At 40.1% G+C, this 19,537-nt stretch overlaps 1 protein-coding gene across 5 annotated transcripts in view; it reads right to left on the reverse strand.

The window, feature by feature from the left end:
- Nucleotides 1-8: 8 nt before the first annotated feature.
- GLT8D2 (glycosyltransferase 8 domain containing 2) overlaps nt 9-19,537 on the reverse strand; it is a 73,377-nt gene continuing 53,848 nt past the window's right edge. For all 5 annotated transcript variants that reach the window (XM_024348027.3, XM_016924072.4, XM_009426125.5 and 2 more), the window contains 7 exons: nt 14,084-14,255; nt 10,339-10,456; nt 8,406-8,490; nt 7,690-7,802; nt 5,303-5,469; nt 4,362-4,474; nt 9-599 (listed from right to left, as the gene is read on the reverse strand). In XM_024348027.3, coding sequence (XP_024203795.1) covers nt 430-599; nt 4,362-4,474; nt 5,303-5,469; nt 7,690-7,802; nt 8,406-8,490; nt 10,339-10,456; nt 14,084-14,255 — 938 coding nt within the window. In that variant the 3' untranslated portion in view covers nt 9-429. The remainder of the gene's footprint in view (nt 600-4,361; nt 4,475-5,302; nt 5,470-7,689; nt 7,803-8,405; nt 8,491-10,338; nt 10,457-14,083; nt 14,256-19,537) is intronic.

The raw sequence follows: 19,537 nt of genomic DNA on the forward strand, positions 1-19,537 counted from the left end.
GATAAAAATCATAAAAATGATGAATATTTTATTTTTCAGACGTGCATATTTTAAATGTAATAGTTTTATAAAAGAAAAGATTGGCAACCTGTTAAGATCTACATGTGAAAAATACATTTAGAAGTTTTAAAAATTTGTGGATATAATTGTCATTCAGAATTAAGCAGGTTGATTGCTGGTATCTAGATGGGTCTCTTCCTTTATGTTTTTCAGTCACATAATCTTGATTTCCATAGTTATCACATGTACTTAAAGAAGTTAATCAATGCCTATATGGTCCAAGGTATAATTTGCACACAGTAGTTTTTGGTTTTTATATTGTGGATCATATGTATCAAAGGTAATGTTCATAAAGAACAATGTTATAGTTGGCTACAAAGGGACAATTCCACATTTCTATACAGGGAATATTTTAAGGGTAGAGTTATATCAGCTATGGTGATTGAGTTTAAATATCCCTGCAGGGTCAGGAACAAACCAGCTTTCCCATAAGTCGTTGTGAACACTAGGGAAGTCCCAGGGTTTATGTCTTCCATTCCAGTGGAGTAATTTAGCTTCCTGCAGAAAATGCTCCGAATATCTGGCATCTGGATTCCAGCCTTCATTGTGTATAGAGGAAAAATAATAGGCTTGTTAGAGAACAACATTTTTGTATTATAAATTGAATACAAGTTCATAGTTTAAAAAAAGTAAACAAATAAAAAGGTTATACAGTGAATTTTCTACCCACCCCAGGTCTCCAAATCAACCACTGTTAGTCTCTTGTGAATCCTTCTAGTAATGTTATAGCATTGTTTGACCTGTATGCATATATGTATATTTAAAGACAGAAGACAAAATAGAGCATACTGCTACCTTGCCTTTAAAAAAAAATTATTTTGTTTCTTTATGTGGACATTGCCTTTTAAAATTACCGTCTTGGGAAGCTTTCCACAGCAGTACATGTGGATTTACCAAATTATTTTTAGTGACTGTATAGAATGATACTATTTATTGACCAAGTTCCTTATTAAGGACATTTAGATTGTTTCTATCCTATTATTAGCATAAACACAGCAATGAACAGCCCTCTGTGTATGTCTAGTGTATGTGTACAAATATATATATATATCTGTAGGATAAAATATTGTAGGTGGAATTGCTAGATTGAAGGATGTGTGCCTTTTCAATTTTGATAGAGATTGCCGCATTGTCCCCCAAGAAGTTCTATTAATTTCCCTCCCACCCAAGAGTTTATAGGGGTTCTTTTTTCTCTGCATTTTACCTCCTTAATGAAAAATGGCAACATTTGCTTTTGAACAGTCTTGTCTAAATATAAAATGTGACTAAGATCTACTTTTTAAACAAACAGCTATCTATCTCCACCTGAATATTACTCCCCTCATAAGTCATGACTTCGAGAGACTATGCATTTACCCTAACAGTGCCATTGCTTAGAATACTCTTTAGAATACCTATTCTAGAACTACATTAAGGTGGTGTGAATGTACAATTTTTTAAAAATCTCTATAGTGTTCAACTTTCCATGAAAAGGAATTTGATATATATATTCTTTAAACAGCTGAAAGTCCATTGAATTACGAGAGGGTTGATTTGCTAGGGTTATGTTATTCTATTGTATGACGTTAACAACAACACAACCTGGCTTCTGTTACTAATAAACATAGCTGTGACGGCAGCTGCAGAAGAGAAACTAGTTGTTTGAAACTATCGCAGCATAACGAATAATTATCAATCATCAGAGTCTATGCAAAGGAAATATTCATTTGGGAAGAGGCACCTTCCCATGAAAAGTCTCTACTAAGTAGGACATCCTCACCTCTCAGCTTCGTAACTGAAGGGCTATGCAGAACTACCTCAGAGGGGCTTGCAATTTGGGTGATGAAATTGCTTTTAGCTAAATATATTTTGTAAATTTAAAAAATCTTAAGCCTGCCTGTTTAGACCCAAACTTAATGCCCATTAGTGTTATGTTGCCCTTCTGCCTCCAGAACATCCTGAAACCTCATTTTTCAAATGATTTTTGTGTAGATTTACTTTGCACACCATCCCTGATTCCAAAACCTTCAGCACAGATGGAAGCTCTGTCCTACAAAGAAAAATGACATCTTTCCTTTGGGAAGAGTATGTCCCTTCCTACTTGTCAGTAAAGTGGATATTTCTCTTTTTTTTCTTTTGAGATGGAGTCTAGCTCTGTCACGCAGACTGGAGTGCAGTGGCATGATTTCTGCTCAGTTCAATCTCTGCCTCCCAGGTTTAGGCTATTCTCCTGCATCAGCCTCCCGAATAACTGGGATTACAGGCGTGTGCCACCATGCCCAGCTAATTTTTCATATTTTTAGTAGAGATGGGGTTTCACCATGTTGGCCAGGCTGGTCTTGAACTCCTGACCTCAAGTGATCCACCCGCTTCAACCTCCCAAAGTACTGGGATTATAGGCATGAGCCATCATGCCTGGCCTAAATTGCATGTTTCATAAAATGTAATTCTGAGTCTCTGTCTCAAGATCATAAAATGCCGTAACCTTATTGATCTAAGCTCTGCATAACTGTTCCTACACATATTTAAAAATAGACCTTCTACTTTGATGGGATCTGCACATGGAAAGGTTGATATTTGACCTAATGTTGAACCCAACATGACTGTAAATCAAATCAGACAGAACACTAACTTCCCTGTGGCACTCTTTTGTGCATATACATGCTCAGGAAAATCAGAGGATTCTGGGAATGATGCAGAAGCAACCCACAGAATCATCGAGAGCATACAGGAACTCAGCCTCCACAATTACATCTTTAAAAAAAAAAAAAAAAAAGATTATGGGACATAACACCTTGCAGGGTTGTTGTGAGAATTAGAAATAATATTCACCTTCCTTAACAGAACCTATTCCAGTTCTTGGCAATGTAATGGACACTTGGTAAATATAAGTGCATATCCATTGCCTACAATTCTAAAATAATCCCCAAAGGTCTGAAAACAAAAGGTTTTTTAATAACTTCTTTGGCAGTAAAACCTAGATCTCACTCAGCACCACATTACCTTTTTAAAATCCAAACCCTTTCTAAACTTCCAAACATGTCTGGCCCAGCGGTTTTGGATCAGGGATTGTGGCCATGTGTTACAGTGGATGTGAATGTGTCCTCTATGCTAGGCTCTATGCTAAGCAATTTACATGTATTCCGTAACCTGCCCAAAATCATAGTTGGGATTCCAGTTCATACTCTAAACCCTACACTTGTGTAGTGAGTAAAAGACTTAGAGAACTCACAGAGTACAGAGTCAACTGCTTTTTAAAGGATAAATTTTAATGGCAGCTTTCTGAATTCATCCTAAGCCATTATGCTAATTTATTTGGTTTTGTCCACTGTAAGTTACTGCAAGAGAAAATAAGTGTGGCTTGACAGTTCAATAAGGTTTTGAAGTTTTGACAGTGAAAGTTCTCTCTCTCTCTCTCTTTTTTTTTTTTTTTTTTTTTTGAGATAGAGTTTCGATCCTGTCGCCCAGGCTGGAGTGCAGTGGTGCAATCGTAGCTCACTGCAACCTCTGCCTTCCAGGTCCAAGTGATTCTCCTGCCTCAGCCTCCCGAGTAGCTGGGATTGCAGGTGCCTGCCCCCATGCCCAGCGAATTTTTATATTTTTAGCAGAGACGGGTTTCACCACGTTGGTCAGGTTGGTCTTGAACTCCTAACCTCAGGTTATCCACCCTCCTCAGCCTCCCAAAGTGCTGGGATTACAAGCGTGAGCCACCACGCCCGGCCGAAAGTTCTCTTTATAATAGTTCATGTTTACTAAGCACATACTATATGCTAAGCATGAATTTGATGGCTTTCCATAAATCTCCAGAAACACGCTCCTCAGGTAGCTCAGAATATCAGCTGCACTTGCTGAATCTGAGCACTGAGGGTCAAGTCATTTGTCCAAGGTCACCCGGAGGATTTCAATTGAACAACCTGGTGCTGTATGTAGCACCCTCTCCTCACTATGGTGCTCACTGGGTCTATAAAATGCACATTTGCGGCCGGGCATGGTGGCTTATGCCGTAATCCTAGCACTTTGGGAGGCCGAAATGGGTGGATCACCTAAGGTCAGGAGTTTGAGACCAGCCTGGCCAACATGGTGAAACCCCATCTGTACTAAAAATACAGAAATTAGCTGGGCGTGGTGGCACACGCCTGTAATCCCAGCTACTCGAGATGCTGAGGCAGGTGAATTGCTTGAACCCAGGAAGCGGAGGTTCCAGTGAGCCGAGATCACGCCATTGCACTCCAGCCTGGGCGGCAGAGCGAGACTCTGTCTCAAAAATACAAAAATAAAATGGACATTTGCGTTTTTCTAAACAGTTTTTCTGAAATACTTACCCAGGTGCCTTATGTGCCACAGGGGGTTAATTGTGGAATATTTCCCATGAAACACAATCAGCATTGGGGAAGTGGCCACCCCTCCTCCCAGGGAGCTGCTATAGAGGTTTTCCCTAAGAAATGAAATAGAAAAACAACATTTGGCCTGGAGCCCCCACAAACTCAGATAAAGTCGAATCTGATATTGTAAATGATGTAAGACATTATCTCACTATGTACTAAGACTTATGGCCTTTCATTCTCCCCCAAATTTTCATTTTGAAAATTGTCAAACATACACAAAATAGTAAGAATACCATGAACTCCTATATACATCACCTAGAGTAACAGTGTTAATATTTTGCCATTTTAACTCCCAGGGTTTTAAATAGTAGACACAGGAGATCAAATTCGAATCCTACATTATTTAGAATAACTTTACTTGCAAATTCAAGGTTCTGATGGTATTAAAATATCCAGATACACAAGACTGCTAGGCAATACAATGATGGGATAATAGTGCTTGTATTAGACTTATTTTTATCTTCTCTATTTTAAAACTCCGATAACGAAAAATTATAAATTATAAAAATAAACCTTAAAAAGCAAAATTGACTTTATATAATAATCCTTAATAAAAAAATCTATGTTAGGAGGGGAAACTCAACTAAGATAAATGAAGATTGTTTGGTGGAAAAGATTCAAGTCACATTTTTCAACAGCTTACTAGGAAAATGTATAATCAGGGACTCCTCGCTCCACAGGATCTTGATTCCTCTGATTTATATCTTTTGAGGAAAGGTTTTAATTGACTGCCCCCTTTTCTTTCTTAACATTGCCTCTAAGAAAATCTGACCTAAGATGACTGTGAAATATTTCTAACCCTTGAACTATGTGTGGAAAATTAATTGAATGATTTTGTTTCCAAGCATGGAAAAAATGGTAGAGAAGCCTTCACGTACTCCACATTCTTTTGCATCCATTTCTCCAATTGCTTGGTGATGCGCTGGTGCTTCCATTCTGTCATGTTGGCAACAATCACACCAGGATTGAAAGAGCAGGTGCTGGGGCTGATGCCAAGGTCCTTGATGGCCTTCTTCCGGTAGTCCAGATAGCCCATATATGTGTTCTGTAAGGGAACAGGATGTGCATGCTTTTGACCAGCGAATCTTTTGTTTCTGGAAAATGATCATTTTCTTGAAACCCTTGTGCAGTATCTTTGGGTTTCCTCCTGTGTCACTGGCCACTGGGTAGTTTGTTGTTTTTGTTTTGTTTTGCTGGTTTCCCTCATTTCTCCAACCTCTAAATGCTGAATGCCCTAAGTCTGAGTGCAGCACTAGTGCCTTTCTCTAGCAATAACTCCATAAACAGCCTTGTCCAGTCTCATGGCTCTAAATACCACCCATCTGACAGCCCTGACCTCTCCTCTGGACTTCCAACTCCTGCTACATCTGCCATCCAAATGTCTCCTTTCAGATGCTTAGTAAAGGCAGCTCCAACTTACATCCCAAAATTGATCCCAATCCTATCCCAAACCTGCTTCCCTGCACCTGCCCCACCTCAGTCAGTGGCAACTCTATCCTTCTAGTTACTTGGGCAAAAAACCTGGGGTCATTAGGTCCTCCTTGACTCCTTTTTTCTCACTCTCTTCTCATCCAAATATTTCAGCAAATCGTGTAGGTCCCATCTTCAAAATGCTGGAAGCCAACCACTTCTCTTGCCACTACTACCACACTGCTACCTTCCTGTTCAGGCCATAATTGCCACTCACTGGATTTCTGCAAGTTCCTCCTAACCAGTATCCTTGCTTCCACTATTTTCCACCCCACTCTGTCTCTAGGTCACTCATCTCCTCTAAGCTCCTCCAATAGCTTCCCATCTCATTCACAGAAACAGCCAGATTTCCTAAAATGGCCTGCCATACCCTATATCATCTGACCCTCCAATACCTTTCCAACTCCTATTATTCTCCTCTTGATCCCTCAGCAACAGCGACCACCTTTAATGAACCAGACTCACCCTTGCCTCAAGATCTTTACACTTGTTCTTCCCGCTTCCTGGAGGGTTTCCCCTCTAACATCTGCACAGGTGGTTCCCTCAATTCTTTCAAGTTTAGGTTCAAACAGCACAATCTCAGTGGAGCCTTCCCTGATTACTGTATTTAAAATACAGCCCCGCCTCCACCCCAATCCTCTGTTTACTTGTTTACTGTCTGTTCCCACTAGAATGTGAAATACACAAAAGCAGGAGTTTTCCTTTGGCTCACTATATTACTAGTACCTAAAACAGTGTCAGGCACAGAGTAAGCACTCAATAAGTCGTTGTTGAATGAATGTTGTACAGGGCAGGACATACACATTCTTTCACCCATATAGACTGTTATCATCTATAATTCCTTGACGTGATGCTCTCAAACCTCACACAGGAGTCATGGAAATACTTGAGTACTTTCTATACACCAGGCCCTTTTCTAAGAACTTTACATGTACTACCTCATTACTCTCATGTAATAGCTTTATATGTGTTAACTAATTTAATTCTCACAATAACTACAAAGGAAGTACTATTATTACCTCTGTTTGGCAAATGAGGTAGAAACAACTGGCTAAGTAACTTGCCCGAGGTCATAAAACTACCAAGTGATAGTGCCCAGATTTTGACAAAATTGAATCTGGTCCCAGAGCCTATGCCTTGAAGTGCCTTAAAATGCCACATACATAAAATTATTTGCTAGAAGCTTTTTTGAAAAACAGCATTTAACTCTTAATAACACCTTATATTTCAAAGCTACCCCTTCGGTTTCAGCATTGCATGTAGGTTCAACTTTCCTCAGTTCCATCAGGGTAAGGAGATCTTTACCCTTAACAAAATCAATATTTTCTTCTACTGGAAGGGGGATAAAAGTGATGGTCAAAACTCTGAAAATAGAACCAATGGTTCAGCAAGTCTCTTTTACAGAAAACATCATCTCTGACAGAGAGCATGGTGATGAGCAACCTAGGTAACAATGATCATTTCTGGAGCTTTTATTTCATGCTGGACACTTGGACACCATGTTATTTCATTACTGCTCACAAAGACACAACAAAGTAGACATGATTGTTCCCATGTTTCAGGTAAGGAAGGTGGGACTTTGCAGGGTTAAAGAAAGTTGCCCCAGAGTTGGTAAGGCATGGAGCTAAGATATGAACCAAAGTCCCAGACCCCTGTACTGTTCCACCTCCCCGCAGTCCAGACTGGCCCATAAGGTTTTCGAGGTGGAGGTTACACTCATTTTGAGTTGCAGAGGGGGGAGAAGGGGCCAGAGTTGTAGAGTGAAGGGAGGATTTCTGAGACAGCATATGCCCACCTGAAGTCCCACGAGTCTGTTTATGTCCTGAGCAGAGGGCAAATCGCAGTCATCTGAGAAAGCCGCCGCGTGGCCCAGGGCCAAGGTGGTGTCATACAGTTCTTGGATATCACCTGAATTTAGAAACACCACCAAGTAAAACATTATAGCATTTGTTTTTGGGCTAGATAGAGCCTTAGAGCTTAAACAGTTCTTGATTTTGCTATGGGAGAAGAGTATTGGATCCCTGATTTCAAGTGGCTTGACTATTTATTTATTAAGAGTCTTGCCTACAGATTTAGAAAGCCACTGGATGATGAGTTCAAACTGGCACTCATCTAATTTCTTTATTTCTGTTGCTAAGTTGATACCACACCAATGCGTATCCTGTTTGTAGTGGAAGAGATAGAACACAACATTTAAACACCAAAACTTAGCTCACTCCTAAGAATGTCATCCGTGACACTTTATTTCTGTACATTATAGGCATACAGGGAAAGGAAAGGCTACCAAGCTATTTATTGCTGTTTTTGACAATCAGAGTGTCAACTGGATTGTCTCAGTAAGTATCAACCCGTTTCCAAAATACTTCCACATTTACAACAATACTGTACTCACAACTTAAATAAGCAGTCAAAACTTGCTGCACAATTAGCTATTTGAAAAATGAAGAGAGACAGTTATTCTACTTATCAGCTGCTTCTTTTCCAAGTGTTCTTGGCAGTTAGCGAGAGTACCTTGTACAATTACATCATCGTCCAAATAGATGACTTTCTCGTGTTGGTGGATAAGTAGAGGGAGATAAAATCGAACAAAGTTCAGCTGTTAAAACAACAGAAGAAATGATGGTGGGGGAGAGGCATATGGCTTAGTGTCTTCTGCGGGTACTGGAGAGTCGGCTTTGACCATGGCCTCAGCTCAGCTCCAGTTTTGGAGCGGAATAAAACAGGAGCTAGCAAGATGTCTCATCTGAGCTTCCCAGTGCCCAACTTATCTGAGGCCTGGGGCTGAAGCCAGCGCTGGCGGATCAGCCGTTCTCCTAGATCCAAACCCCCTAGTGCCGAGGCTGTTGCCACTTTCATCTCTGCGAACTGCTGTAGTGGGAGTCACAGAGGCTCGTTAGTCAATCTTTTAGGGCACAAATCGCCTGCCTTTCTCTATATTCAGTAATTTTGATAATTGTCAAATCAGCCTTAAATACACACACACACACACACACACACACACACACACGTGTGTCATTCTAACAGCAAGCTCAACCTTTTAGCTCCTTGAACTAGAAAAAGGAGCAGCATGACCTGTGGGTAGGAACTTCGAAGTTTCATTACTGACAACATTGCTTGCTCCGAAGTCTTAGCTTGTACTCTGACAACATCTGGAATTGGGGGAAGATCCTATCATAGACAGAGGGCTCAGAATTAAGTAAATTTTCAGGGATGAATTTAAGTAACAATCGTATGTAGAAGGTGGCTGCAGTTTCTGTAAAACTGCTATCAAAAACACCACTCTTTTTTTTTTTTTTCTTTTTTGAGACAGGGTCTCTCTCTGTTGCCCAGGCTGGAGTGCAGTGGCATGATCACAGCTCACTACAGCCTCGAACTCCCAGACTCAAACAATCCTCCCACCTCAGCCTCCTGAGTAGGGAGCTAGGACTACAGGGGTATGCCACCATGCCTAGCTAATTAAAAAAAAATTTTTTTTTGAGAAGGAGTCTCACTCTGTTGCCTAGGCTGGAGTGCAATAGCGCAATCTCGGCTCACTGCAACCTCCACCTCCCGGGTTCAAGCGATTATCCTGCCTCAGACTCCCGAGTAGCTGGGGCTACAGGTGCCTGCCACCATGCCCAGCTAATTTTTGTATTTTTAGTAGAGATGGGGTTTCACTATGTTGGCCAGGCTGGTCTCGAACTCCTGACCTCACGATCCGCCTGCCTCGGCCTCCCAAAGTGTTGGGATTACAGGCATGAGCAACCACGCTTGGCCACTAAATACAACTTTTTAAGTATAAACAGGGTCTCAATATGTTGCCCAAGCTGGTCTCAAACTTCTGAGCTCAAGCAATCCTCCCCGCTCAGCCTCCCAAAGTGCTGGGATTACAAGCACAAGCTAGCGCGTCCAGCCAAAAACACCACTTTTTATGCAGGAGAGGGTCCCTTTTGTAAGAACTCTTGCAGTAAAATACCTTAAGATTTCCAATGCTAGGAAAAGAGATGGTGTCTCCTGAATATATTATCTTAGTCAATACTATGAAGTATATAATCCATCATGCTACTGTTTTTTCTTAGCTGTCGGACACTCAGAGGCAGATTTTACGTACAATCACAGTTAAATATCCCAACAGCCGGTGGGTTTGGGACTCTTTTTCCTGGCCTCAGCTACCTGGCCCTCCTCCAGCTCCCACCCCCACAGACATATTCACACCCATAAATGCATTCTACATTTTTTTAATGCTTCACTTCTTCTTTAATAACTTCATTGTGCTTCTATAAACCATCTTAAATCCTTTCTGTAGCAGCTGACTTATAAATTATACATAAGCGGAGTTTGGTGGAGATCAACTCCACATGGCTTCAAAAATAATATTCCACATGCATCCCGGTGACTAGCACTCCTTTACTGAACAAAGGTCTCACCAAGGACTGTCCCCAGCACCTGTGTGGTCCCTACTTACAGGCTGGAGCAATTCAGGCCTCGATGAGTCTGGTCTGATCTTCCCTTTGAGGACCATCGGGTTGAATTCCACGATTTTAAAGTTTATTTCTCTCAGTTTGGAATGTTCAATCCATTTTCTAAAAAGATGACCAAAAAACCTCTAGTATACCCTTCAATTCTTTCCTCCATTTTCCTATTGCCCCAAGGTCAATCTGTTGCCTCCCTAGAAAGTTAAAATTAAAATGTGCGTAAATTTAGTAGAGTTTAGTCCAATAAATCCCTCTGACTTTTCTCCCCATCTGGTCTGACTTTAAATCTTTTTTTCCCCTCAATCACGTAACTCTTTCTGCAAAGGAAATGAAGCAAAATAGTAATAACCAAATCTCTCCCCAGATCCAAATAATTTCTCCAGGAAACAGGAAGAATGAAAAGTGTTCTTTCTTATAAAGCAGCATCTGTGGTTGCTGGTACTATCTTCGCCACGTGGTAACAGCTCTGAAATATTATGAAACAGGACATTCTGAACCTTCAACTTTGATCGAAGTCATTTTTACTCTGCTGTTTTGACCCCAAGGCTGATTTGAATTTACCTTTGTCTCTTTGATTTGGTCCCTTGATCTTCCCCATCTGTCTTTGTTCCCCTTCTTCTCTTCCCCCTCCCTCTCCCCTTCTGTTTTCTTGGTCTTGCAGAATTTTTATCCTGTATCCAATTCATAATGAGGTTCTTGGTAGAAATAATCTCAAAATAAAACATCGAATGACTAAAGCCACCTAGGGTAGTATTTGTTGTTGACTAAAAATCAACAAAAGAATTAAATGTGAACAAAATTTAGATCTGCAAAATCTGAAAAAATAATTGGTCATATCAATTAAAAAAAGATAGACTTAACAGCAAAATAGGCAAGAGACTTGAACACTTACTTCCAAATGGTTACAAAGTGTGTGGGAAAAGTGTTCAATGACATTAGAAATAATGAAACCTCAAATTTCTAGATACCACTGGACACTAATCAAAATGGCAAACTTAAAAAGATTGATTTTATACTAAGTGTTAGTGAGAACATGCTGGATGTTACATGAGTGTGTTTACTTTGTGATGATCCAGTAAACTGCACACTGGATTTATACAATTTTCTGTTTTGGGATTCTACTTCAATGAAAAAAAAACTTTAAAATATGTAAAAGGGGGCAGGGAGTAGACTGGACAGCAAGAACTGGGAAATAGCCCCTGGCCAAAGTCAGAAAGTCATGAGGCTCATGCCTTTTGTTAAGGACAAACCCTTGCCCAGAAACCTTATACATGCCATCCTTTTGGATTTGGTTATCTAGTTTTCATACCCATAGATAGTTAATGGGCTGTTAACAACAGGCTAAGTGAATGATGAGCAATAGTATGATAAGGAGAGTGAGAAATGAGACAGAAAATCCAGAAAGCATACACAAGACATCAAAACCCAGGGCAGCCAAGGGCCATTTAGATTATAGGCAAACACCTTTACAGATCTCAGTACCTCCTGATGGCACCACTACAAAAACATTTAATTATAAAAGCAGTATGCAAATATATTCTCCTTTTGAATGATCAAATAATACTGAAACACCCTGAACTTGCCTTCATCAGCACCCTCCCTGATTCCTCTGTCCTCCCAAGAGATAGTGTTAACAATTTGATAGCTTTCCAGTTCTTTTTCTTCACAGAAACACATACATGTACACGTACACACTTACAGTTAGGGGTTTTGAATTTCCTAAAGTAGATCATACTATACGAGTTATACTGCAGCTAGTTTTTTCCACTTAACAATATGCCTTGGGAACCTCCTATGTCTGCTTAGACAGAGTGCCTTCTTTCTTTAACATCTGGATCATATTTCACAGTTCATTTAAATAGTCTTCCATTGGTGGACATTTCAGCACTTTGAAATGTTTTCACTAATTCACATAATGCTGAAACTAGCATTGTTGTACACGTATTTTGGTAATATGTACTAGAATTTTTGTAGCACAGATTCCTGGAAGAGGAAAAGGCATGTGAGTCAAATTATATATGCATACAACCTTTTGATAGATATTGCCATGTTGACCTTGCCAAATGCTTTACCAACTTAGAAAATGCACATTGTATAAATAAGGAATAAGCATGTCCATTTTCCTGCACTGGGTAATGTTGTTCTGTTTAATTTTTCCCAACCTGATGAGTGAAGAATTGTCACTGAAGTGACATATATGTTTTCATTTTTATTTTCATTTTCAACAATGCAAAAATGTTTCAATTCACATTTTCCTATTAATAACATAGAAAAACTTTATTTATTTATTTATTTTTTATTTTTTATTTTTGGAGATGCAGTCTCACTCTGTCACCCAGGCTGGAGCGCAGTGGCACAATCTCAGCTCACTGCAACCTCCACCTCCTGGGTTTAAGCTATTCTCTGGCCTCAGCCTCCCCAGTAGCTGGGATTACAGGAATGTGCTAACATGCCCAGCAAATTTTTGTATCTTTAGTAGAGACGGGGTTTCGCCATATTGGCCAAGCTGGTCTCAAATTCTTGACTTCAGGTAGGATTACAGGAGTGAGCCACTGCGCCCAGCCTTATTTATTTATTTTTAGCTGAAACAAGGTCTCACTCTGTTGCCCAGGCTGGAGTTAAGTGATGCGATCATAGCTTATAGCAGCCTCAAACTCCTGGGCTCAAGGGATCCTCCCACCTCGGCCTCCCGCTATGTATCCCCACCCTCAGCTAATTTCTAAAATTTTTAGTAGAGACAGAGGTCTTGTTATGTTGCCCAGGCTGGTCTCAAGCCTGATCCCAAGTCATCCTTTTTCCTTGGCTTCCCAAAGTGTTGGAAATATAGGAGTGAGCCACCTCACCCAGCCTACAACACCTTTTCATGTTTATTGGCCATTTGTATTTTTTTCCTCTGTGAATTATCTGGTTATATCCTATGCCCATTTTTTAATGATGTTTTTAAAATTTTTGTAACAATTCTATATTTTGGATAGTAATTCTTTGTCTATAATACATGTTAAAAATACTTGGTCCTAATCTATTGTATGAATAGCTTCACTTGTATTTTTCATCACTGTGAAGTTTTTAAATGTGATGCAGTCAAATCTGTCCATTTTTCTGGATGATTTCTGGGCTCAGAGAGACACTCTCCAAACCAAGATTTTACAATTATCTTTCATTTTTATAATATGTTCAAATTTTAATTTTCTGTTAATTTTTTTCTTAATCCAAAAAGAAAGGAAATCTATTTAAGGAAATATAAGAAAGTAGAGGCCAGGTGTGGTGGCTCACAACTGTAATCCCAGCATTTTGGGAGGCTGAGGAGGGAGGACTGCTTGAACCCAGGATTTCAAGACAAACCTAAGCAACGAAGAGAGACTCGCTCTCCACAAAAAAATTAGAAAATGAGCTGGGTGTGGTAGCATGCACCTGTAGTCTCAGCTACTTGGGAGGTGGAAACAGAAGGATTGCTTGAGCCAGGGAGGTCAAGGCTGCAGTGAGCTGTGATTGTGCCACCGCACAATCCAGTCTGAGCAACAGAGCAAGATCCTATCAGAAAGAAAGAGAGAAAGAGAGAAAGACAGAGAGAGAGAGAGAGAGAGAGAGAAAGAGAGAGGGAGAGAAAGAGAGAAAGGGAGAGAAAGCAAGAAAGAAAGAAAAGAAGAAGAAGAAGAGGTAGGGAGGGAGGGAGGGAGGGAGGGAAGGAGGGAGGGGAAGGAAACAAAGTGCCAAAGTCTGTAGGACACAACTTACCGTATTCGAGTCAGAGTATTCCGGAGTCCCACTACATAGAACAAGATGTTGGCATCAGTGTTGCTGTAGATGCTATTGATGGCAGCCATAGTGGCACCCATCCTCCCTGCTGCAGCACAAATCACCACAGGAATCTCTTCGTCCAGTTCTTCAGGAGTCTCGGATTCATCATCTGGAAACATAAAAACTGGTGTCTTGGAACATGAAAGAGTTTCACAGTAGAGCCAGTTTAATGCATCTTCCATACTCCTTGGGGAAGATGGCATAGTGTGGAAGAGACCGCTGATTGTTCTCCAATATCTAGTCATTCTGTCTTCCCTTAGAAAAGAACTTTGGAATTTTAGCTGGTACATAGCCAACCACGAAGACTATTTTACCAGACTCCCGTGCAGCTCTATATGATCAAGTTCTGACCAATGGGATGTTGGTTTAAGTAATGTGTGCCACTGCTGGGTCTACCCTTCAAAGGAATGCTCACCCACCCCCTTGCCTTTCCCCTTTCCCATTGGCTGGACTGTTGATATGATGGTGGAAGTTAGAGTTGCCAGCTTAGACCACAAGATGGAAGCTACTTGTTGAGGTCACCAAAACCATAATATAGAAGGAATCTTGATCTGGATAATTGTGGAACTGATACATCAGACTTATACTTGAGAGAGGAAATAAACTTCTATTTTGTTTACGTCGCTATTGAAACCATACCCCCAAAGAGTTAAAGAAACCAATGACTAATAGAAATTCTTGAGTTTGCAGGATGATAGATTAGAAAAATAAAATGCTGAAATGATGAAACTCTCTCTGCTTCTGAGATTATATCCCTGATGAACACTGATGCAAAAATCCTCAAAAAAATACTGGCAAACTGAATCCACCAGCACATCAAAAAGCTTATTCACCATAATCAAGTGGGCTTCATCCCTGGGATGCAAGGCTGGTTCAACATACACAAATCAATAAATGTAATCCAGCATATAAATAGAACCAAAGACAAAAACACCATGATTATATCAATAGATGCAGAAAAGGCCTTTGACAAAATTCGACAGCCCTTCATGCTAAAAACTCTCAATAAATTAGGCATTGATGGGACGTATCTCAAAATAATAAGACCTATTTATGACAAACCCACAGCCAACATCATACTGAATGGGCAAAAACTGGAAGCATTCCCTTTGAAAACTGGCACAAGACAGGGATGCCCTCTCTCACCACTCCTATTCAACACAGTGTTGGAAGTTCTGGCCAGGGCAATCAGGCAGGAGAAAGAAATAAAGGGTATTCATTTAGGAAAAGAGGAAGTCAAATTGTCCCTGTTTGCAGATGACATGATTGTATATTTAGAAAACCCAACCGTCTCAGCCCATAATCTCCTTAAGCTGATAAGCAACTTCAGCAAAGTCTCAGGATATAAAATCAATGTGCAAAAATCACAAGCATTCTTATACACCAATAACAGACAGACAGAGAGCCAAATCATGAGTGAACTCCCATTCACAATTGCTTCAAAGAGAATAAAATACCTAGGAATCCAACTTACGAGGGATGTGAAGGATCTCTTCAAGGAGAACTACAAACCACTGCCTCAACGAAATAAAAGAGGACACAAACAAATGGAAGAACATTCCATGTTCATGGATAGGAAGAATCAATATCGTGAAAATGGCCACACTGGCCAAGGTAATTTATAGATTCAATGCCATCCCCATCAAGCTACCAATGACTTTCTTCACAGAATTGGAAAAAAATACTTTAAAGTTCATATGGAACCAAAAAGGAGCCCGCATTGCCAAGTCAATCCTAAGCCAAAAGAACAAAGCTGGAGGCATCACGCTACCTGACTTCAAACTATACTACAAGGCTACAGTAACCAAAATAGCATGGTACTGGAACCAAAACAGAGATATAGACCAATGGAACAGAACAGAGGCCTCAGAAATAACACCACACATCTACAACCATCTGATCTTTGACAAACCTGACAAAAACAAGAAACAGGGAAAGGACTCCCTATTTAATAAACGGTGATGGGAAAACTGGCTAGCCATATGTAGAAAGCTGAAACTGGATCCCTTCCTTACACCTTATACAAAAATTAATTCAAGATGGATTAAAGACTTAAATGTTAGACCTAAAACCATAAAAACTCTAGAAGAAAACCTAGGCAATACCATTCAGGACATAGGCATGGGCAAGGACTTCATGTCTAAAACACTAAAAGCAATGGCAACAAAAGCCAAAATTGACAAATGGGATCTAATTAAACTAAAGAGCTTCTGCACGGCAAAAGAAACTACCATCAGAGTGAATAGGCAACGTACAGAATGGGAGAAAATTTTTGCAATCTACTCATCTGACAAAGGGCTAATAGCCAGAATCGACAAAGAACTCAAACAAATTTACAAGAAAAAAACAAACAACCCCATCAACAAGTGGGAGAAGGATATGAACAGACACTTCTCAAAAGAAGACATTTATGCAACCAACAGACACATGAAAAAATGCTCATCATCACTGGCCATCAGAGAAATGCAAATCAAAACCGCAATGAGATACCATCTCACACCAGTTAGAATGGTGATCATTAAAATGTCAGGAAACAACAGATGCTGGAGAGGATGTGGAGAAATAGGAACACTTTTACACAGTTGGTGGAACTGTAAACTGTTCAACCATTGTGGAAGACAGTGTGGTGATTCCTCAAGGATCTAGAACTAGAAATACCATTTGACCCAGCCATCCCATTACTGGGTATATACCCAAAGGATTATAAATCATGCTGCTTTAAAGACACATGCACACGTATGTTTACTGAGGCACTATTCACAATAGCAAAGACATGGAACCAACCCAAATGTCCATCAATGATAGACTGGATTAATAAAATGTGGCACATATACACCATGGAACACTATGCAGCCATAAAAAAGGATGAGTTCATGTCCTTTGTAGGGACATGGATGAAGCTGGAAACCATCATTCTCAGCAAACTATCACAGGGATGAAAAACCAAACACTGCGTGTTCTCATTCATAGGTGGGAATTGAACGATGAGAACACTTGGACACAGGAAGGGGAACATCACACACCAGGTGTGGGGTGGGGGGAGGGGGAAGGGATAGCATTAGGAGATATACCTAATGTAAATGACGAGTTAATGGGTGCAGCACACCAACATGGCACATGTATATGTATGTAACAAACCTGCACATTGTGCACATGTACCCTAGAACTTAAAGTATAATAAATAGATAAATAAATAAATAAAAGAAACTGGCTGAAATCAGTTGGAACCAATCTGGTCAACTGAAGTTTGTGCAGAACAAGCTTGCTGATGTCACAGCTTGGATTTCCACCCTGTATTTCAAACTAACTCCTCCCAGATTTGCACATGAGACCCATGAGGTGGCATGAAGAGATAACTGCGCATGCCTTTTAGACCTCCTCTCCTCTTCCATCAATCACCTACTAATCCCAGAATCCACCCCTGAGCCTTTTCTAATAAAATTACTGCCTTAAAGCCAGCACAGGGAGACAGATTTGAGCTGAGCTCCTGTGTCCTTGTTAGACAATTTACAAGAAAAAGCTTTGCTTTTCTCAAAATCCGGGGGTCATAGTGTTGGATTCTAGCACATAAGGCTGTGAGCCCTTTTGATCATAACACAAAATCTATTATTTTGGAGCTATCTTACAGGAGCCAGTTGGCTAGCCTAAAACACACACACACTTAAAAAACATACAAAGAACTGAGAAGCCTCTTTTGTCCAACAGTCCTCAACTCTTCCCTGAATCAGAATATTTACTTTGCCTACACTGCTATAAGATACTGGTTGTGATTTTCCCTCTCCTATCCCCATTCTAGTCAAGTTTCTCAAACGTTGACAGCAAGAGGAAGGAGGTAAATGAAAGAACATGACTAATGCACAAGATAAATAATTAATTATTCTTTTGAGCCTGGCTATGCTATAAAATACCAAAGCCATAACATCATACTTTAGTACCGCAATACAACTTTCAGCCATGGAGAAGAATAATGATCCATAAGCAGAGTATCCAGTATCCACTATAAAGTACTCATCTGATTTATACTTAAAGCTCTCTCTCTCTCTCTCTCTCTCTCTCACTCTCTCTCTCCCTTCTCTCCACCCACTCTATCCCCCTCCCCCTTCTCTTTCCAGATCCTTTTTGGAAAACCTCTATCCCTGAGGTCCAGGGTAGTTCTAGCTGATATTTCATTCAATAAGCATTTCTTGAAACTAACTACCAGGTACTGCATTTTGTGTAATTTAAGACACATTGAATGGCCTCCTCTTTCTCCTTCTACGTCTTTTCTACCAGCTTGCTACTGCATCTCAAATTTCCACCACTAGAATAATTTTGTTTTCACAATATATTTACTGACATGAGAGAATGCTCATAAAACACTGTTAAGGAGGAAAAGAATACAAAATTCTCTCTAGTATTTGATCACAATTTGATACATACATATTTGCAAATGGACCTATGTCTATTTATGGAATTAGGAGTGATTTTGATTTTATTTGTATTTCTTATACTTTCCAAATTGACTAAAGTAACCATGATATGGTATGGCTCTGTGTCCTCACCAAAATCTCATCATGAATTGTACTCCCATAATTCCCACATGTTGTGGGAGGGACCCAGTGGGAGATAATCTGAATCATGGGGGTGGTTTTCCCCATACTGTTCTCATGGTGGTGAATAAGTCTCATGAGATGTGGTAGTTTTATCAGGGGTTTCTGCTTTTGCATCTCTCACTTTCTCTTGCTGCTGCCATGTAAGAAGTGCCTTTCGCCTCCTGCCATGATTCTGAGGCTTCTCCAGCCATGTGGAACTGTAAGTCCAATTAAAACTCTTTTTCTTCCCAGTCTCAGGTATGTCTTTATCAGCAGCATGAAAACGGACTAACACAGTAAATTGGTACCAGTAGAGTGGGACATTGTTGAAAAGATACCAACAAATATGGAAGCAACTTTGGAACTGGGTGACAAACAGAGGTTGGAAGAGTTTGGAGGGGTCAGAAGAAGACAGGAAAATGTAGGAAAGTTTGGAACTTCCTAGAGACTTGTTGAATGGCTTTGACCAAAAGCCAGTTAGAGACATGGACAATAAGGTTCAGGGTGAGGTGGCCTCAGATGTAGATGAGGAACTTTTTGGGAACTGGAAAAAAGGTGACTTTTGTTATGTTTTAGCAAAAAGACCAGGGGCATTTTGCCCCACCCTAGGGATTTGTGGAACTTTGAACTTGAGAGAGATAATTTAGGATATCTGGCAGAAGAAATTTCTAAGCAGCAAAGCATTCAAGAGGTGGCTTGGGTGCTGTTAAAGGCATTCAGTTTTATAAGGGAAGCAGAGCATAAGAGTTCAGAAAATTTGCAGCCTGACAATGTGATAGAAAAAAAAATAACACTTTCTAAGGAAAAATTCAAGCTGGCT

This window comes from Pan troglodytes, chromosome 10 (assembly GCF_028858775.2).
Source record: "Pan troglodytes isolate AG18354 chromosome 10, NHGRI_mPanTro3-v2.0_pri, whole genome shotgun sequence".
Taxonomy (NCBI): domain Eukaryota; kingdom Metazoa; phylum Chordata; class Mammalia; order Primates; family Hominidae; genus Pan; species Pan troglodytes.